This window comes from Manis pentadactyla, chromosome 10 (assembly GCF_030020395.1).
Source record: "Manis pentadactyla isolate mManPen7 chromosome 10, mManPen7.hap1, whole genome shotgun sequence".
In the NCBI taxonomy this organism is placed as follows: domain Eukaryota; kingdom Metazoa; phylum Chordata; class Mammalia; order Pholidota; family Manidae; genus Manis; species Manis pentadactyla.
This window is the reverse complement of record NC_080028.1, coordinates 96,432,282-96,453,235: the sequence shown is the minus strand read 5'-3', so window position 1 is coordinate 96,453,235 and position 20,954 is coordinate 96,432,282. Positions and strand designations below refer to the sequence as shown.

Sequence of the window (20,954 nt, the reverse complement as noted above, 5' to 3'; positions counted from 1 at the left end):
AAATTGTAAATTATGGTACAGTAACAACGGTACAGGGAAAAAAGGGGAAGGGACCTCTGGAAGGGAAGCAGCAGAGGACAGTGGCAGCCTGTGGGCAGACTTAGGAAAAGGTGGCATTGGTTTTAGGATAGCTACCATCCAGACTGATGGGAGAAGACCTGGATAGTTAGTTGAATGGGAAATTAAGTGAAACAAGTTGAGGGCATTGAATGCTACCATGAAAATGTTTATGATCGGAGAGCAGCACCCACTGGACCTGCCTGTCAAGGAGGCACTCAGGACTTGGGGGTTGTCGATTGGGTGATTACCCAGCATTCTCCTGGGTACCAGCTCGTGACCCCCACGACCCCAGCTGTAAAGTGTGAATGCTGCTGCTGATGACACTGTGGAAATTGAATCATATTAAGTGCTCTCTTGAGAAAGGAAACTGAAATCAGAACTGTGATTCTCCCATACAGAATTTATTTTTTTTTAATTATGAAGAAATCACTTGGACCTAAAATAATTTTGTTTACTCAGGTACTATGTTGTAAAATGTCTTGTTCTGTGTTTTAAACTTGCAAACTTTTGAACTAGAGATTTGGATAGATGCTTAACCTCAACAAAAGGAACATCTCAAGTAAGACCAAACAGCCACGCTCTGCCTTTTTTCCTAATGGCAGATTGCTCTGCAGCGTTTACTTTCACTGAAATGCAAAAAGATATGGACCATCTTGGTGTGGGATCAGAATCAGTTTATTACAGTGCCTGGCTTCAGCCACCTTAGATTGTAACCTTTATATTGACCTGGATGTCAAAGTTTGGAAAACATTTTAGATATTGTGACAAGACACACAACCTGAATACTGGAGCAATAGTTCATAAATTTTGCTTGTTATCACACAAAATGTGTCTTAAAAATATTTATTGTATTCAGAATTACTTTCTGCCATGAGCTAAGTTCTTTGGTTGAACAAATGTAACTGCTTGTCCAGTTGCCAATGACCTCCACATTGCTAAACCCTCTGGCCCATTATCTTAATGTGGCCCCTTAACAGCATATGACACAGCCAGTACTCACTCCTCATGAAATTTGTCTTCATGTGGCTCCCAGGACACTATACGCCCTTGGGTTTCCTCCTACCTCACCATCTGCTCCCTCAGAGTCCTTTCCTGGTTCCTTCTTACTTCCCTAGCTCCTAGGGCTCAGTCCTTCAGTTAAGCAGGAAAACAGATAGGAGCGGGGTGGAGAGGCAATTAAGGCCAGTTCCAGACCTCTCCATTGTAAGAGGAGGGATTGCAGAAGATATATGTCCTACTGCGAGACATCTCAGCTTAGCTATTGCTTCCTTTTGAAAACGTTGGGTCCCCCAAAGTCATATTGGCTATTCCTACTTAAGAGTCTACTGAATCCTGTTCATGCTCCCTGCTGAGCACTGGTCACACTATCTTGTTCATCTCATTTGCCTTCCCACTAAACTATGGACTGCTTAGTGCAGTGTTCTATGATGTAACCAGTATTCCAACAGCTTAACAGGTGTCCTTGATCTAACTTTTATTGCTGAGTAGTATTCCACTGTCTGGATGTACCAGTTTGTTTAACCAGTCACTCATTGAAGGACACCGGGGGTTGATTCTATGTTGGGGCTATAATAAAGAAAACTGCTATGGACTTTTGTTGACAGGTTTTCAAATACCCATGACTGCTCTTGCAGGGTCATATGGTCAGTGTATGCTCAGTTTTAGAAGAAACTGCCAAACTTTTTCAGAGTGGCTGTACCATTCACATCTTCACAATGTATGAGAGATCCAGTTTTTCTGTATTCTTGTTAACACTTGGTGTCATCAGACTTTTTATTTTAGACATTTTAATAGGTGTGTGGTGGTATCTCATCATGGTTTTAGTTTGCATTTCCTTAATGGCTAATGATGTTGAACATCTCATGTGCTTATTTGCCATCCTTATACCCTAAAGTGTCCAAAGTGTCTGCTCAAGACTTTTTAGGAATGGGGTGGAGAGACAATTAAGGCCATTTCCAGACCTCTCCATTATAAGAGGAGAGATTGCAGAGGTGTCTTTATTGGGTGTCCTTATTCACTTTCTAATTGGGTTGTTTGTTTTCTAAGTCTTGAGTTTAAAGAGTGTTCTTTATGTATTCTGGATACAAGTCCTTTGTCAGATATATGATTTGCAAATATTTTCTCACAGTCTGTGGCCTCTCTTTTCATCTATTCATGTGGTCTGTCAGAAAGTAAAAGTTTTTAATTTCAATGAAGTACAATTTATCAATATTTTAAGCTTTATGGAGAAGTAATAAAATAGAATTTTTTTTTTCTTGAATAGATTGTACATTTGGAGTTAGGTCTAAGAAATCTTCACCTGACTTCAGGTCACAAAGGTTTTTTTTCCAAAATTGTCTTCTAAAAGTTTTATAATTTTATATTGTATATTTAGATCTACCAGCCATTTTGTGTTGATCTTTTGCATAAGCTGAGGTTCAGTTCTTTGTCTATTTGTCCAACTGTCTGAGCACCACCTGCTAAAAAAACTCTTTCACCTGCAACTGCTTTTTGTGCCTTAGTAACAAATCAGCTGGCTGTACTTGTGTGAACCTGTTTCTGGGTTCTGTATTCCATTTTACTGATTTTTATGTCTATCCCTTGACAGATACCACACTGGTTGATACTATGTTTATAGTAAGTCTTAACATCAGGTAGTGTGAGTGCAACTTTTTTGTTTTTCAAAATTGCTTTAATTTCCTGTGCTCTTCCATATAAATTTTACAATGAATGTGTCTATCTACAAAAATTCTTGCTGGGATTTTCATGGGAATTGCATTGATCCTAGAGATCAGTTGAGAAAGAATTATCTTTACTATGTTGAATCTTCCAATACATGGACATAGTATCTCTCTCCATTAATTTAGATCTTTGATTTATTAGCGTCTTGTAGTTTTTAGCATACAGATTTTGTACATATTTTATTAGACTTATATCTAAATATTTCTCACTCCTCTTCCCTTCTCCACCCTCCCTGGAACTCCTTTATCTAGAGTACTTGTAAGTGGTATTGTATTTAAAATTTTGGTGTCCAGTTGGTAATTGCCAGTATATAGAAATACAATTGATTTTTGTATGTTAATCTTGTATTCTGCAAACTTGCTAACCTCATTAATTATGTAAGTTTTTGCAGATTCCTTGGGACTTTTTAGGCACACAAATCACATCATTTGCATATAGAGACAGATTTATTTCTTCCTTTCCAATCTTTATTTTGCTTTATTGCACTGTGTCCTTTTCTTGCTTTATTGCACTTTATTGTACTTATAGCTGAGGCTTCCAACAATGAGAGTGGTGAGGAAGCCATCCTTGCCTTTTTCCTGATTTTAAAAGAAAAATGTCCAGTCTTCTTCCATTAAATATGATGGTAGCTGTAGGTTTTTTGCAGATGCTCTTTACCAGGTTAAGGAAGTTCCTTCTGTTCTTTGCTGAGTTTTTATCATAAATGGGTACTAAATGTTAAATGGCTTTTCTGTATCAATTGATACTGTCATGAGGGTTTTTTTCTCTTTAGCCTGTTAATATGGTAGTTATTGATTGGTTTTCTTATAGTGAACCAATCCTGCATCTTTGGAATAAACTCTACTTCATTAGTTTATAATTCCTTTTATATACTGGATTCAATTGCTAACGTTTTGGTGAGGACCTTTGCCTCTTTGTTTATGAGAGGAATTGGTTTGCAGTTTCCTTCTTTTGTATAATCTGTCTGGTTTGGGTCTGATAAAATTAGTTTGGAAATGTTCCTATTCTCTTTCCTGGAAGAGATTGAGCAGAAGTTGTGTTTTCTTTTTTCTTTTTTTGTAGAATTCACCAGGGAAATCAGGTAGGCCTAATTATTTCTTTTTTTAAAGATTTTTTTTTGCACTATGAATTTAATTACTTTAGTTATAGGACTGTTCTGATCATCTCTCTCATCTTAGATGGGTTTGGTAATTTGTGGTTTTCTAACAATTGGTCCATTTCATTTAAGTTGTTGAATTTATGTATGTACAGTTTGTACTGTTCTTTAAGTATCCTTTAATATATGAGGGATCTTTAGTTCTATTCCCACGTTCACTTCTGATCATCATAATTTGAATCTTGTTCTCTTTTGTCAGTCTTTGAGAGAAGCTTGTCAATTTTATTCTTTTCAAAGAACCAGTTCTTAGTATTAGTTTATTGTTTTTCTGTGTTGATTTTTGCTTCTTATTTCCTACCATTTTCTCCCTTTGGCTTTATTTGGCTCTTCTTTTTCTAATTCATTGAGGTGGGAACTTAGATCATGCTTCTATTCTTTAAAAAATATTGTTCAGTGTTTCCAGAATACTCCTTGGTTCCCTGAAGAGCTTCTGTTAATCCAACAAAACTCAATACAGCTATCACTTCTGAGGCAGAATAGGGTTGTAGCCAGCCTTTCCTCCTCACCCCACATAAACCCCCAAATTTGTGGTTAATGAAAGAATCTGCACCTAAAGGATTTAAGTGGTGCTGGGAGGGAAGTTCTCAGGTACCCAACGTCTTTTCAACATCCAGTCAAATGGGGCCAGACTCCCCCTAGGCAATTAGATAAGGGTCTGGGGGGCATAAAAATGCCAGCTCACCTGTGTAGGCTTATAGCTTAAATGGTTATGTTGAGATTCTCAACTCAATGGCAAAATAGGAATTATCCTCATTTCGGTTATGGGGAAATTCAAGCAGAGGATACAGTTTGAGTTCCCAGTGCAGGTCTAACTTATTTCCGGAGGGGTCTCTTTCAGAAGCTACATCAATGAGGCAGAGGAAACTTTCCCCTTCTCACTAGGTGCCGCCCCCTCCCGGTAGGGGGCGCACGTGAACGCTGCCGAAAAGCTGGTGGGCAATGATTGAGGGGTGTTGGTGAGAAGGTGTGAAGCTTTCCTATGACTCGTTGCTTGGGTCCCCACATTGGCCTGGCGTCAGCCCGTCAAGAGAGAGGGGAGAGGGACAGATCTCCATGAACTGCAGGGGGGTCTCGAGGCACCGTCCAACGCCGAGTCGGGCCTTGCCACCCCGTCTTTGGGCAACAGAGACCTTGGCAGATCAGTTCTACCAGCTCTACCCTGCCACCCCTGACCAGAGGAACTGTGATGGACGCGGGCATTCAGACTTGTCTTCAGGTCCCTTCGCGATTACCATCCTGAACTCCCCGTCCTGACGCCCCCCCGCCCCAGCCCCAGCCCCACTATCCTCCACGCCCGAGAACAGCCTCCTTTCCTTCCTTCTCCCCTTCACGACCCGTCCGCGGGCGAGGAACTTGGACTGCCCTAGGGATGCTGACCCTGCAGCTTCCCGGAACCTCCCGGGCGTAGAGTTGGTGTACGCCCCCTGCCTCTGGCCCCGCCTCCGGGGCGTACACGTGGTAGAGCCTATCACCCCCGGAAGTCGCGCAGTTGCGTGAGCGCTCGGAAAAGGGGCGGAGAGAAAGGGAGACGGGAAGACGATTCGTGGATCGCTCGGGCCCGACCGCCGGGGACGGGCGCGCGTGCGCACGCCGCATCCCTTACGGGAGCCCGGCGCACACTGGGCACCTCTGGTGTGGTGCTACGGTCGCGTGCCCCTTTCCTTTCTTTCCCTTCTTGGGGCCTGTGGATCCCAGGCAGTGCTTTCTGTTCGGAGCACTCGGCACAAGGCTTGAGTCGCCTGGCAGGGGAGCGGGCTGCGTGCGTGTGGAGGGCCCTGTGGACCAGAGAGAGTAGGCGCCCGGGCGAGGAGGGCAGTGGGGGAACCTGAGGTTGGGGGCAGGGTCTTGAACTAATAGAAACTGCGGGTGGGTGAGATACGGGAGCTTGGGGTGAGTGGGAAGGGACAGAAAGGGTGCAAGGGAAGAGGGGCATCCAGTGCCTCCTCTGCCGGGTGAACCCCTTGGGCAGGAAACAGAATAGGAAAGGAAGCAAAATCGCTTGTCACCCCTCTGATCTCATCCCTTTCTCGTGCCAGACCACACAGCATGGCAGAAAACCGAGAGCCCCGCGTGACCATTGAGTCTGAGCTAGACCCGGTGGAGTACACCCTTCGGAAGCGGCTTCCCCACCGCCTGCCCCGGAGGCCCAATGACATTTATGTCAACATGAAGACTGATTTTAAGGCCCAGCTAGCCCGCTGCCAGAAGCTGCTGGACGGAGGGGCGCGGGGTCAGAACGCATGCACTGAGATCTACATTCATGGTTTGGGCCTGGCCATCAACCGTGCCATCAACATTGCCCTACAGCTGCAGGCGGGCAGCTTCGGGTCCTTGCAGGTGGCTGCCAATACCTCCACCGTGGAGCTTGTCGATGAGCTTGAACCAGAGACTGATGCCCGAGAGCCGCTGACCCGCATCCGGAACAACTCAGCCATCCACATTCGTGTCTTCAGGGTCACACCCAAGTAATTGAAATGAGGCAAGCCCTCTTATCTTCCTTCCCTCACACAACTAGACTTAGCTATGGCCCTCCTTGTATGGAGTACTGTCACATAGCTCCTACCAGAGCCATGTAAGAAAAAGCCTGTCCCCTCAGTCCAGAGGACTGAATTGAGAGGGGCCGTGTTGTTTCTTGTTGGGCCCACGCAGTGGGTCTTCCTGAATCTTTGTGGTCTGTAGCTATTGTCCTAGACAATAAAAAGTATCAAGTTGTGTTACTATCTGGCCATCTCATTGCCACTGCCTCTCCCTTGTGTGAATTCTATGTGTACCCGGAAAGGGAGAATAGGAAACTTTTCAAGTGTTGAGGTGCAGGAGGGGAATCCAAGGGTTTCCTGCCTTCACAGAGGGCATAGTATATCAGACTACAGATAATGTAACATAAAACATACTAGTACAGTGCAGAAGTCTGACGATCCCAATGTTTGCTTTACAAGTTTTTGTCTTCTAAGAGGAAAGCTAGGCAGATAGGATAGTTATATGCTTGGGAAGCATTAGGCTCTCTGCAGAAGCAACCCCTAGACTTTGCCACTGAAGAAAGTTGTATGAAAAAAGCATAGTTGTATGCTTGGGAAGCATCAGGCTCTCTGTGGTGGTTCCCAGGCTTAGGAAAGGTGAGGGTTTAAGAATGAAGGAAGTAATAAGGGTGAATGTAAAAACCACATTGTTTTTCTTGTGAAACCTTCATAAGAGTATATCAATAATACCTTAATAAAAAAAAAATGAAGGAAGGAAGCAGATGCGGGCCCCTTCTGTGGTTGGGTCTGACTCACTGCTTCATTTGATTCCTGGTCCTATAGGGCCCAGATTGTTTCAAGCAGCTATGGTCCAGAGCCTTTCAGACATCTCTGGCTGGGCTGCTCTAGTGCAAAAAGAAAGCTACCCCTAAATTACTGGGTGCACAGGTAATAAATACTTTATGTCTGGATATTTGTTAGAGGACCTGATTTCTTATGTTTATCAAACTAGAGTCATCTTAAGCAATGTTTATCAAAGCGGGTGATGATCCATTTGTGGGTCATAACCTTTTAAAAAACAACTAAAAAAATGCAACTTAAATGCTCCTTCAGTTATAGATGGTATATACACATATGTCCTAATTATAATGTTAATTGTGATTTTTTACTGTTGGCTGAAGTCACGAGTTTGAAAGCCTTTGATCTAAAGGTTGGTAAGAGAAATTTAGTCTAGTTTGCTTGAAGGTCGTTTGGTTGGGGTTCTGAAAATTGGACTTCTAATTATGAAAATCGCTCCCTCTGGCTACAGTGTAACTGTTGATGAGGGACTTTTGGGTGAGTGACTGCCAGCAACTCAGGAAAGCCGACTCCTGACAAGCACTAGTGCTTCATCCAAACAACTAACAACGTGCTGAGTGCCTGCTGTGAACCAAGGCCTGGGTTGGGCCCAGGGGATAAAATGGCCCCTGTCTTCAAGCAGCTCACCATTTAATTGGAATGTGAGTACACAGATTTTTGTGAATGAGTAAAATATGTAAGAGGTTAGAGTAGCCATGATACCCAAATGTGGAGAAGGAAACAGCCAACTTCCTGGTGGTGTGGAAAATGGTTTCACCTTTGACCTGGGTATTGAAGGATGAATAGGAGTTTGCTCGGCAAAAGAGAGGGGAGAGGTCACATCTGGCAGAGGGGTTTGCAGGCACAAAGGGGATTCATGAATAGGCAGAGTGTGTTCTGGGACTGGAGGGTCATTCGGTGTGGCTAGAAAGCAAGGAGACACTAGGGAGACAAAATTGGAGACCTTTCTACCAGACCCTCCCCAACCTCCCCCCATTGTTCTGTCAGCCTTGACTGCAAGGCTTCCTTGCCCTGGAGCCCCCGAGTAGTGGAATGGGGAGCAGGCAGGGAGCTGTTGAACCATGTGTCTCCCCGCACGTATGTGTTCTTGTGTCTGCGCTCCTGGCCTGGGCCCAGCTGAGGTGGTGGCAGGCAGCCCTTCTGCATTTGGTTTGTTTTGGCAGCTACTATTTGTTTGTTGTTTTTACTCCATGTTCTCTCACTGCTTGCCAGTGGGGCTTTCCTCAGTGTCAAGTCTGCAGAAGCAACCCCAAGACTTTGCCACTGAAGAAAGAGAGGGTCCGGGGCCACTCTTTAGTGTGTGGGGGTAGTTGGGGGCATGGGGAAGGCTCCTGCATCTATTGGAGTCCATGCATCCCTCTGGTAAGGAGGCCAACTCTGGCCTCTGTTCCATTCCCTCCTGCTGGCTCTCTGAAGTGTCTTCCATCCAAGCTTGGGATAGGGTAGGAGGTATTTCCAAATGCAGTCTTCTCTCTTCTTTTCACTGAACAGCTGCTGAGCCCACAGTGAATGTGAAATGACCCCTACTTCAAAAGCAGATCCCCAGAGGCCAGAATTGAGATGCTGATCTTGGAGAAGGGTGTAGACTTTTGCTCATGATACAGCATTATTGAGCATCCAGCAGCTGTAGGAATCTGTTAGGTGCCAGGCCTGCCCAGGGAGGTATAAACTACCAGTCTTGCAAAGTCTAAGAGGAAGCAGGACACATAGATTTAAAAAGACAAATAATTCATATAGAGCTTAGAACTGTCCTGGCATTAGTAAAGGTTCAATACATAGCAGGGGGTACTATTGTTAGTATAAGCCATTTTGCTAAAAAATGGTTTTGTGTCTCCTGATGCAGATGGTGAGGGGAAAGAAGGTGATTTGTGTCTCATTTCTAAGGCTGGGTTATTCTGTTGGCTTTTATATTCGGGGCTCACCTGGTAGGGAAGAAAACTGGCCCTCAGGACACATGAACTGGTTTGGATAGGCTGATGTCCTCCTAGGAAGGTCCCCACACACCGTCCCAGGTGAGTTCCTTGGTCAGAAGTGGGGGAAGAAGGGCATGTTCTGCAAACCCTCGACCTCATGGAGAAGTTGAACTAGAAGTGTGTGTCAAATGTAGTTCCTTACAGACAGATGTCCAACTGTACAGAAGTGTAGGATGAGGCAAAGGTTTTCCCACCAAGAAAGTAGTCTGAAAATTACCACTTATGACTCCATCTTCCTAACAGCATCTTGGGTGTATCTTAATTTATGTATTTTGGTTTAGCCATAGTTGCCAGTTTCTCTGGTGTCATGCTTTGTTTTTGTAATAAGAAAAAGTTAATTTTTTATGAAGCCTGTTCCTTCGTTCTGTTCTCTCGAGGGGTGATCAGGGGAGTTAGTTGTCAAACTGATGAGATAACCTAAAGGAGAAATTGTTTCATTGCCCAATTCAGTAACTAGCAAATGTCTGACATATGAATGGAAAGCTGCACAGATGGCTGCCCAGGGGAACAGCTTGCTATCTAATGCATAACAAGCATCTGGTCCCTTAAGAAAGAGCAAATGTCTTGTCCCTGGAAGTAAGCGAGCAGAGGGTGGACTTCACTTTCATGGAGCCTTCTAGGACCCTTCCAGCTCAGAGTCTGAATCTTACTTGCTGCAAGAAAAATACACTTTCCTGAAAGTACAGAAACTTTTTGCTGGTGCATGAAGGAAGACATGAACAGTAATGTGCCTGATGCATACATTCAGCGATACCTCTGTCCACACCCCACTATTCTCATGATCTTTTCTAGTGGGTTGCTTGGTGGGACAGCTACCCCACCAGAGATAAGTGCTATGAACCTGTGCAGAGGACACTGGAGGAAGGCTGAGAATATGCTGAAGATTTGGTCTCCTGGCCTCCAGAGGAAGGACACATAGGAAAGCTAATAAAGCAGAGTGCAATAATAATAGCTTGCATTTATTGATTGCCCTGTGCCAGGCGTTACCTAATCCTACAACAGCACTACAAAGTGATTACTATCATTTACACCATCCCCAGGCTCAGAGGATAAAGTCTCTTGTCCAAGTCAGGTGTTAGTAAGTGGCAGAACTCAGGCACCAATCTGGGCTCCCCTGTTTACTGGGCATCCACTTCAAGCCCTGGGCCACAGAGTTGGTGGCTGAGAACAGAAACACAGATATCTGGTTCTACTGGCTACTTAGTGGCCAAATAAGCAGCCCTTGCCTCAGTTTCTCAAAATTGACCTTCACACAGGACTTTCTTTGGTTCTCTGGTAGGAATCCGTTGTCCGGTATTCTTGCTCCCTTCCCAGTTCCCCAAGGGCCAGGAAGCCCTCCCCCGCCCCCACACCCTCCATGGTCCCCAGCCACCTCACTTCCCAGCACAGAAGGTCTTCTGCGCCGCTGGCTGAACTCCCAAACCAAGCCAAGAAACCACTGCTTGGAAAGGAGGAGGGAGGAGAGGCCCAGAGGTCCCACCTCGTCCCCAACACGACTCCAGGCAGCTGGGGCTTCATGCTGCCTGGGGTCTGGGACAGCTCAGGGAGGCTGTAAATTTGCTTCTTGGATTTTCAGTCTGAGTTGGCTGCCAGGAAGACTCCATGGAACAGAGACTGCCTCCACCCCCATCATCCTCTTGTCACAACTGTGCCTTTTCAGGCCTTGCCTCAGTGGCTGCTTGCTCAGGAAGTGGATGGTGGCCTCACAAGCCCCCGAGACCCCAGAGCTAGGTTGTCCAGGCCTGGCTCCAGCATGCACTTAGGATTATCTCACTTCCCCTGTCAAGGCTTTCTGTTCTCTGGTTGAGGTGTTTGGAATGGAGGGACCACATAGTGCAAGCCACACATGAATACTGAACACAAACAGGCAACATGCTGGATGCCTGCTGGGTGGCAATGTGAACAAGACCTGCCATACACTGTCCTTTGCTCTCTTCTGTGATTAATAGGGTACCTGTGCTGCCTGACTCCAGAGAGTACCATTTCTATCAGAGTCTATATGAATGGCACCCCCTGGATTTGGGCAGAGCTCAGCCTTGACAATTGTATGTGGTGGCCCAGCCAGTGGGAAACATAAATGATGGCAGTGCAGAAGAAGGAGACAGCTTCCCACTGGGGGATCAGGGAAGGCTTCGTAGAGGAGGTAATGCTTGGGCTTGGGCTTTGAAGAAGGGAGGTTGGCTGGTGACCCAGGTGGAGGGCTCGGAGTGAGCAAAGGGCAGGAAGCAGCAAACCATCTAGTTGAACCCCAGTTATGTAGGGAGTGGGAATGAGCAAATGGGAGAATAGGCTGGAAAGGTAGGTGGGTGGCAGAACACAGAGGGTCTTGGTTCTGAGGGAGCTGGGAGCCAGGACAGGCTCCTGCTCTGGGGAGTGACATGAATGAGGCTCTTCAATGGGAAAGTTAATCTAGTGGCAGACTTGGGGATTAACTGGAGAGGCCAGTAAGGAGACCCTTGGCAGTGGTCCTAGGACTGGGCCAGCACCATGCCAGAGAACACACAGAGCAGATGGAGGGGGCACTGGCTGGGTGGTGGGCATCAGAAGGGGGACCCCAGGTAGCTGTCTCCTGCTTTCTTCATGCTCTCAGGGTACCCTGTTGTCAAGGATGGCTAGCTGGACTATGCTGGGCAGTACCCAGGAGCACGTGGGTTCAAGTTGGCCCCCAAACCAGCTTCTGCCCTCTTAGTAGGATTACTACAGTTTAGGGGCTGGGCATGGGACAGGTGAGATCCTCTCTCCACCTCTCCAAAAGCCCCAGAGGATGAGCTGGCACCACCTGGTCCAGCAGGTCCTAGCACCCAGGGGCTGGTGCTCATGGCCTATCTCCCTCCTTTCTTGAAGTTAGGGGCCAAGGGGCCTCAGACAAGCTGCTATAATGAAAAGAGTAAGTCCCCCAGCTCCAAAGGCTCCTCCTCTCCTCCTCCTCCTCAGGCTGTGTCTACCCCACATCTGTCTCTGGCCCCCTCTCTGTGGTCAGGTCAGGGCAGTGACGCAGGAATCAGGACCCAGAGAGCAGAGCCGGGGGGGTGGGGGTGGAGGGTGGGACAGAACGCACGTTCAGATGTGTGTGGACGTGAGTGTACATGTGTTTGTCCCACAGCTGGGATCTGGGAAGTGAGCAGATTCTGGCTCTGCAGGCCAAGTGGGGCTGGGAGGCTGCCTGGGTACCAGGGAAACTGGGACCAGCGGGTGCAGTGGGATTGTGTAGATGGGAGTCTGTCCAGCAGTGCTGGTGGGCCCCAGAGCAGGACAGGGGAGCAAGTTCAGGACTTCATCATCTCCTGTCAGAAGCACACCAGCCTGTCTCTGCCCCTCCCACTCATCCTTCTGACCTCCTCTTTGATCATGCCCCCACCTTGTATGGTTCCCTCCCTCAACTTCATAAGACTTTATTCAAGTCACTTCTCAGCAGGCATCCTTGACTGCCTCCTCTAAAACTGCAACCTCTTGGGCCCCTTCCATGCCTCTTCTCCTTGTCATTGACTTGGGAGAACCTCTGTCTTTAATTCATGTTTGTGTTTACCATCTGTCTCTCCCCTAGAATGTCAGCTCCATGAGGGCAGGCAATCTTGTCTGTTTCACTCACCTGTTCTAGCCCCAGGTCTTATGTATTTATTTAATGAATATTCATTTCTTGAAGAACTAAATATTTCTTGAATGAGTGAATGAAAGTTTCCCATTCTTTCTTAACAAAATTCAAATGCTCCAGAGTGGCATTCAAGGCCCTTCCCAACCAGTGCTCTGACCTAATCTCCATCTCTCCCTTCCATGACCCCACACCTGATCCTCCTTTCAGTTAGCTGACTCCTGCTAATCTCACATCTCTTCCCAATAAAATCCTACCAGCCCTTCAAGGCTGAGCTCCTTGTTGTTTCCACCATTAAATCTTCCTTGATTCCCCCAGTTCAGTCTGCATTCTCCCATCCCACACACTGCCCTGTGTACCCATCTTATCTCTGTTGTAAGCTACAAACTCCAGGAGGCAGGAGCTTCTCAGTCTTTTTGTCTTGAGAGTGTGTAGTCAAGTGTCTTGCACAAAGAAGGTGCTGAATGCATTAATAAAATAATATCATAGAGGCTGGACAGGGAGGAAAGGAATACATACAACCACCTGTATTGTAGGACTTCGCTGTCTTCCATGGACCCTCAGTGGGGTGGGACTGTATTGTCATCAATGTCCATTTAACAGGGAAAGCCACTGAGGCTACTTTCCAAAGTTAGAAAGGCCAGCCAGTCTTGGACTCCTGCTCTGGGGAGCTTGCTCCTCTGCCTCAGGGCTTCCTAGAAGCCATAAAGGTTTAGCTGCCAACCTGAACTGCCGTCACTGTGCTGGTTGGCTCTGTTTCAGAGCTCTTCAGAGTTTTGCCACGCAGGCTAACCTGCATCACAGGTCAGAAAAAGGATGTCAAATTGCATGTGCCTTGCACAGCATACCATGTGCTCTGTGCCCTAAAAGTTCAATTTCTGGGTGTTTAGAAAGTGAGGAGTGGGGGAACAAGACCCTCAAATTTCTTGCTTCCTGCACTCCCATCAAATAACCGGAACGAACAGCACTGGTGTAAGTACTAGGGCTGTGGGAAGGAAGGCAACCGACTTGTGCCTGCCAGCACCGTTCGAGCTTTCAGACCCGTCAGCCTTGCAGGCACCCAGGCGCTCCCAGCTCTGAGCCCCCCGACTCTTCGAGGAGTCGGGGTTCCCACCTTTCCCATAACGGCAGCCCTCTCGCCAGCGCCCACCCGGGGGCACCCTCGAACCCGGGGTCAGGTGCCCAGGGAGCGGTGCCTCGCGCCCGCCGCCGCTCGGTTCCCGCCCAGGGGATCCCCCGACCCAGGCGTCCCGGCCCTGTCTGACCCCGCTGGCTCCCACCTCCCGCGACCCCTCACGCACACAGCCTGCCCCCCACCCCCACACACGCACGCACACAGGCTGATAACAGCTCCGACCCCCTGCCGCAGCGGCAGTTCCTGGCCAACCCCGACCGGTCGTCTCGCCGCGCGTCCTGCCGGACCCTGGCCAGGGGCCCTCGCTCGCTCTGCCCCCGACCCGGCCGTGGGCTCGCCCTGCCGGCCGAGCTTCCCGGGATGAGGGCCCCCGGCGAGGGCGCCCGCCGAGCCGCGGGTCGCTGAGGGGCTGGGAGGGGCGCGGAGATGGGGGTGCGCGGTGAGTACTCGCCCGCCCACTTCGGCCTCTGTTTGAAGAGGAATTTACCGCTGGGGCTAGTGGCCCCGAGGTGGCTGGGTTCAAGGACCCGCCACTTGCCAAAGCCCCTGGAAGGGCAAGGGGGGTGGGGCAGCCTCCACGTGCCGGTAGGGCTTGGGGAGTCCCAGGGAGAGGCGCAATCTGACCTGGAGTCGGGGACAAGGTTTGGGCTGGGGTTTAGGGGAGCGAGGGGCCGCTCTCCAGGTGGAGAGGAAGCTGATACCTGGGTCTTGGTGCAGTAACCCGGATCTGCGAGAGGGGCAGCTTCTGTCACACTGGGACTGAAGTTTGGCCTGGAGAAGTGGATGCCGGTAGTTGGCGGGGGGGGGGGGGGGGGGGGTGCGCACTGCAGCCGGATTGAATGAAGGCAGAGGAAGCAGAACCTGAGCGTGGGCCAGGTTGGGGTCGGAGGACTGACTGGGGGCAGAGGAGCGGGATGCGTGAACCTGCCCCTCAAAACGAGCCTTCTCCTCCCCTCCTTGCTGCTCACTCAGCCTGGCTCTTTTCTAGAATGTCTTGCCCTGCTGCTGCTGTTCTCTTTGCTGCTGCTCCCTCTGGGCCTCCCCGTCATGGGTGCTCCGCCACGCCTTATCTGTGACAGCCGAGTCCTGGAGAGGTACATCCTGGAGGCCAGGGAGGCCGAAAATGCCACGGTGAGGCCCCCTTCCTGGGACAAGTCCATAGAACTCAGTCTCAGGGGTCCAGCAGTCTCCTTCAAGATCCGGGAACCTGGACTCCTTCCTGGCCCTTGGTTCAGGGGTGGAGGTGGGAAGCCAGAGCCCCCAGTAAAACCTACGTGGAAGCCAGATATGGGGCAAAGCTGGAGGGTCGTATGACCCGAGCCCCTGGGGTTGTGCGTTTCAGATGGGCTGTGCGGAAAGCTGCAGTTTTGGTGAGAATATCACCGTCCCAGACACCAAAGTTAACTTCCATGCTTGGAAGAGGATGGAGGTGAGTTTATCTTTTTCCCCTTCTTATTGGGGAGTCTTATTTTTGGAAATCCAATAGGATTGGAGGGAGAATGATACAGAGAGAGAAGAAATGGAGTAGCAAAGATGAGGGCTGAATGGAGTATGTTCATTCATTCATTCCACAAAACTTATTCCACACCTTCTGTTAGCTCAGCCTCGAGCTCAGGGCTGCTGAGAGTAAAAGGGAGGGGCTGCCTTGGGCCAACTAACTGCAAGTCTCCTTTCCCTTTAGGTCGGGCAGCAGGCCACAGAAGTATGGCAGGGCCTGGCCCTGCTCTCAGACGCCATACTTCGGGGCCAGGCCCTGCTGGCCAATTCCTCCCAGCCGGTTGAGACCCTGCATCTGCATGTGGATAAAGCCATCAGCAGTTTGCGCAGCCTCACATCCCTGCTTCGGGCACTAGGAGCCCAGGTGTGTAGCACACTGCTCTTTGCCCTTTCTGTAAAACAGCGGAAGGGCCCTGCCAAGGAACCCCAAGGCTCTCTCATCTCCCCTCCAGTTCTGTCCCAAGTTCCATCTCTCTCCGGGACCCCCCATGCAGTAACTTTTTGTTCTCTCTTTAGCAGAAGGAAGCCATCTCCCTTCCAGACACAGCCTCTCCTGCTCCACTCCGAACATTCTCTGTTGATACTTTGTGCAAACTTTTCCGAATCTACTCCAATTTCCTGCGGGGAAAGCTGAAGCTGTACACAGGGGAGGCCTGCAGGAGAGGGGACAGGTGACCAGGTGCTCCCACTCTAGGCATGTCCACCACCTCGCTCACCACCACTGCCTATGCCACACCTTCTACACCACCACTCCCAACCCCTGTCAAGGGGCTATGAGCTCAGCACCAGCCCGTCCCACGGACACTCCAGGGCCAGCGGTGACATCTCAAGGGCCAGAGGAAGTGTTCAGAGCTCAACTCATATCTAAGGATGTCACTGGGCCAGCCTGAGGCCCCAAAGCAGGAGTAACTTAAAGATCAGCTTAACCTCGGGGACACTGCTGTCCTGGGGCGACACTGAAACTCATCTTGGTGATGCCAGGACAAGCTGCAGGGCAGCACCTCCTTTTGTACCTACCAAGCAGGGACAGGATGGACTGGAGAGTTTAGGTGGCAAGCCATGAATTCTCCAGGTCTCATGGGACTCCCATGACAGCAAGAGCCCACTGGAGAAGGAGGAGGGTAAGAGCCATGAAGGCAGAATGGGGGCTGGTCCCAGGCCCTCCCTGGGTCCAGGTGTTGTATATTCCTCAATTTCACTGGCAAGAACCAAAACCACATGTGGCTCTGGGATTTTCTGTTTTCCTGGGAACCCCCTACTTCCCTGGCTCTGCTCCCATCCTGGTAGCAGGCAGCGGGCCTGGGAAACTAAAGGTGGAGGGGGTTGAGCCCTACGTGCTGCCTTGCATGGCCTAGCTGACCTCTTGACCCCAGTGGACCTGAGGCCACAAGCTCTGCCCACGCTGGTCAATACGGTGGCTCCATCAAGGCTATTTCTCAGTAGGCAGTTGCCAACCCTGGCCACGGGACCCTTATTATTTCCTGCCTCTTCTGTGGCCCCTTCAGCTAATGTGACATTCCTAGCATCAGCCTTTGCCTTCTCCACACACAAGCCCCCTCTAAATACAGCTGACCTCTTTCCTTGCCTGGGCGCAGTCACCACTGATGCTCTACTCTGAAACTTGTAGGAGGAACCATCCTTCCAGACAGCTCTCATTGAGATTCATTCTGTGTCCAGGGCTACTGTAGGTAGTTCTCCACTCTTGATCCCTACTTCTAAATCTACCCTTTACTCTGACAATCCGCTTCAAATTCCGTCCCAGAAATAATGCTTCTGCTGCAAAGTACCTACCCCCCAAGAGAGGCATGTGCAGATAGCAAAAGATGTCACAGAACTGTACCAGGACCCCATTCCTGGCTATTATAGTCTATGTGGGGACTCTTCCTGCTTATATCACAAGACTTAGAGAAGTCAGACTACGCCCTTGCAAATACGCAAAAGAGAGAATATTTGGCAATTTGCTGCAGGAGAAATCATGGGCAGTTGGGGAGTTGGAGGGTATTTACCGAGTGTATTTGTGGGGTGGGGTGGGTGTGAAGCCTCAGTGGGCGGAGTCAGCCAAGGGGTGGATCCAAAGGAAAATTTTGAGGGCAGCCATCCCAGCTCCTGGAGTACAGTGCCCTCTTCAGGCCTTTCTGGGAAATGTTAGGGAAATCTGCACACAATAGAATCCTTAAGAGCTCTGACCGCGTATTTCAATAAAAATTTGTATTGTGGTTTTCATATATGGCATCTGGTTCTGGTTTCGCTGCCGTGTATCTCTCTTGCTGGCAAAACTGAAGCTAAGACACTTTTCCTGAAGTCCAAGAAATCCCCCTAATAAATGGCAGCTCAGACCCGGACCAAAGATTTAGGACTCAACTCCAAAGGCTTGTCCACCTCTTAGCCTGATGTGCTGCCTAGACATCCCCTGGCTGCGTACCTGGCTCTTTTTCCCCCAGAATCAGGGCCACTCATCTTATTCTCTGACTACTCTTCAGACCTCTTATTGCTTCAAGTTTTTTAAAAAAATAGTTAAAAGAACCTGAGCTATATGACCTGGGCAAGGTGTGATGGGTGAGTGTGTTAAAAAGATTAAGAACATAATTCATTTATTCCATGTCTGTGGAGTGTCTACTATGTGCCAGTCTTTGCACTAAGTGATGGGGAATATGGAATGACAGTCTGTGCCACTCACGGCCCTGGTCCTCTGAGGGCAGGCAGGTCCCTGGGGACAAAAGATGGGAGCTGTTTGATGTAGGTATAGCCAGCTTGGTATGTGACAGTTCTGGTAGGTCCTGGATGGGAAAACCTGGTGAGCACCAGGGTCCCTGCGACATACACGACATGCAAAGAGGCCGCTGCTAGCAGAAGCCAGTATGGGCCAGGAGAGTGAGCTTTCTTCTGTACTATTATGACAATGATTAACAATATATTAAACTCTGGCACTTACATGATCTGTTGTGATTCTCATCACAAGTTCAAGAAATGGAGGACCTCAGGGATCATCTCCATTTATCATATTGGAAACTAAAACTAAGTTCCACCAGGTAAGTGGCAGAGCAGCTCCTCTGACTTCCGGGTGGGCCAGGAGCCCGCCCCCCCAGTTCTGAGTCAGCGGGTTATGTCATTGTTTAATGGAAGTGCCTTGTGTTTGTTGAGTGCTTTGTGATTCATAGGGTTTGTTCTCCTAACCCTATAAGCAAGCCAGAGACAGAAAAGATCCCCATTTTTTGAAAACTGAGAACTAGAGAGATTACAGGCATTACCACAGTTATAAGACATTGAGAGGAAGCGTCAGGACCAGAAGCCAGGCTTCCTGACGCCTAGTCCCTCTTCGTGGGGAGAGGAGAGAGTGGAGGGAAAGAACTGAGGAGAGGCCCATCCATCTCTCCATTACAACTCCTTCCCACTCCATCCCTGCCTCCGGCTCCCACTTCCTCCCAGGAGAGGCAGAAAGCACCTACCAGCCTCCCCACCACTCAAGTCTCCCTGCACTAGGAGCCAACTCAGCGGCCTCCTGCAGCCCCAGAATCCTGCAACCACCTTGGCTTTGGTTTCTTGGCCTTGGGTACTACTGGCCCAAGTCTCTCTCTGCGCCGGAGCACCAGGCTGACCAAATAAACCTGCCTGCTGCAGCCCACAGGCTGCCTGGGCTTTTCCTGGAACTGCCCAGTCTACTGGTCTCAGCATAACAGGTAATTGTTGCTGGAGTTGAGTTAGCTAAATGGAACCTCTTAGACGTTGTAAACGAAGCTGAATGTTAACTGTATTATTTCCATCTGGTGTATTCGTCTAAAATTCCATCATAAAACTGACATTATGAAAGATTACTGGCAACAGAAAAACAGACAGCATTATGACTCCCAGCTTACGTGAATCATGCCCAGATGTTTATAAACTTCCTTCCTGATTTTTAAAAATTGATCATTAAAATAAATCAATATTTTTACCCACAAATATTTCTGATTTAAAAAAAATTGGCTGTGCTAGTCTTTCCATCTTACAGATGAGGAAACTGAGGCCCAGAGAGGGTGAGCAAAGTGTCCCAGGACACACAGGAAGGGAGGCCAGGACTGGCTCCAGGTCTCTAGAGTGATTCCCAGGTTTTTCCAAGTCCTGGAGTCTCTTACACCAATTCCTGAAGCTGCCAGTCTTGTCAAGTGACAAACCCTTGTTCCGTTCCTGAGTCCTCAAAATGCAGAGCCCAATGGTTTCCTTCTGCACCACCAGCCCTTCCTGTCCTGCCTTGAGAGCTTGGAAGCTGTTATTGTCCAGCCTGGTGGCGCCAAAAGGAGGTCAGCCAAGCAGCCCTCAGCAGACTTATTGCCCAACCTGGAGAGGCTGTGGATCAATTGGCTTCTGCTGCTCTTCCCTATGTTAACCCTTTCCTGGCTTGGTCCCTTTGTTGCTCACTCTCCTAAGCTGGCATGGAGGGAGGGTAGATCATGGTGCTGGCTGGGCATCCTTTATAGTCTCAGATTTTATCTGAAGGGGCAGAGAACCTCTCTCCCCCTGGGTTTAACTCCTGCATGGGCCCTGTTGGTGCTCATTTGGGCAGAAGGAGTCTCCAGACTGCAAAGGGGTTTGGAACTTCCTCCTCTCATGCCTGGCACACCTCCCTGACAGCTCAAGAGAATGGTCAGCCCAGATGTCAGCTGTCACTTGTCAGGGGCAAAGGAGAAAAAGATTTGATAGTAGGGAGTAGGGAGCTGACAAGGTGACGGGAATGAGAAAGGTTTCTAGGAACACCTGGGTGTGGTGGGACACAGGGCATCTGGATGTGATAGCCGAGCCCCTTGCATGCCAGCTGGCCCTCCAGCCTATATACATCTCTGCATGTGAATGAGCATCAACAGGGTTTTCAAAAGCCTCCAACCTGCCCTTTTGGCTGCCATCTTGGGTAGAATAGCCATTTATGAAACAGATCAGAACTGCTCTGACTGTGTGGGGCCTTTCCCCCATCCAGAAGCCCCCTGACAGCCCCTGGGGGGCACCTCACAGAAAGGTGGGGAAGATACAGCGTGGGGACTGAGTGCCATGCTCCCATCTGGGCAATTGATTTAGTTTCTCCAGCGCTCAGACCCACACATGGAAAATGAGGACAATAATTTTGCAGTGAAGAGGATGTAAGATTCAGTTAGGTTAGCCTGCAAGAACTGCTGTTTGCAGCTCCTGGAGGGCTCTCAACGCACTCACATCCCCACTCCTGCTGCCTCATGCCTCACGCATTGGTGCCACCATTTCTCACCATCTCTCACCCTCCGCAATTCCTCCTCCCATCTCCCAGGCTTCGACCAGCCTCTCCTTGATCCCTATCCACCCAGACTGCCAGGACAGTGATTTGAAAATGCAAGTGGGATAAAGTCACCCCCACGTTGATTAAAAACTCTTGGTGGCTCCTCACAGCAGTGGCATTCGATATCCTCCAAGGCAGAGCCTCTTCCCAGTGTTACATCTGTGCACACGTGAACACACACACACATACACACACACACACACACACACACACACACACACACACACACAC

The 20,954-nt window shown here is 49.0% G+C and overlaps 2 protein-coding genes across 2 annotated transcripts; both read left to right on the top strand.

Moving 5' to 3' along the window:
• The first annotated feature begins 5,462 nt into the window (after positions 1-5,462).
• Positions 5,463-6,654, top strand: POP7 (POP7 homolog, ribonuclease P/MRP subunit). Its single transcript, XM_036904568.2, has 2 exons — positions 5,463-5,728; positions 5,974-6,654. The coding sequence occupies exon 2, from the start codon at positions 5,984-5,986 to the stop codon at positions 6,404-6,406; it is 423 nt and encodes a 140-aa protein (XP_036760463.1). The 5' UTR covers positions 5,463-5,728; positions 5,974-5,983; the 3' UTR covers positions 6,407-6,654.
• A 7,720-nt stretch (positions 6,655-14,374) lies between these two features.
• Positions 14,375-17,556, top strand: EPO (erythropoietin). The gene is made up of 5 exons (XM_036904462.2): positions 14,375-14,457; positions 14,794-15,079; positions 15,291-15,377; positions 15,630-15,809; positions 15,962-17,556. The coding sequence occupies exons 1-5, from the start codon at positions 14,375-14,377 to the stop codon at positions 16,118-16,120; spliced, it is 795 nt and encodes a 264-aa protein (XP_036760357.1). The 3' UTR covers positions 16,121-17,556.
• The last annotated feature ends 3,398 nt before the right edge of the window (positions 17,557-20,954 follow it).

Bases quoted from the DNA above. Each gene is read 5' to 3' on its own strand.
- POP7 (XM_036904568.2), top strand. From the start codon at position 5,984: ATGGCAGAAAACCGAGAGCCCCGCGTGACCATTGAGTCTGAGCTAGAC.
- EPO (XM_036904462.2), top strand. From the start codon at position 14,375: ATGGGGGTGCGCGGTGAGTACTCGCCCGCCCACTTCGGCCTCTGTTTG. The intron at 14,458-14,793 runs GTGGCTGGGTTC...GATTGAATGAAG, and splicing joins CTGGGGCTAGTGGCCCCGAG to GCAGAGGAAGCAGAACCTGA. The intron at 15,378-15,629 runs GTGAGTTTATCT...CTTTCCCTTTAG, and splicing joins ATGCTTGGAAGAGGATGGAG to GTCGGGCAGCAGGCCACAGA.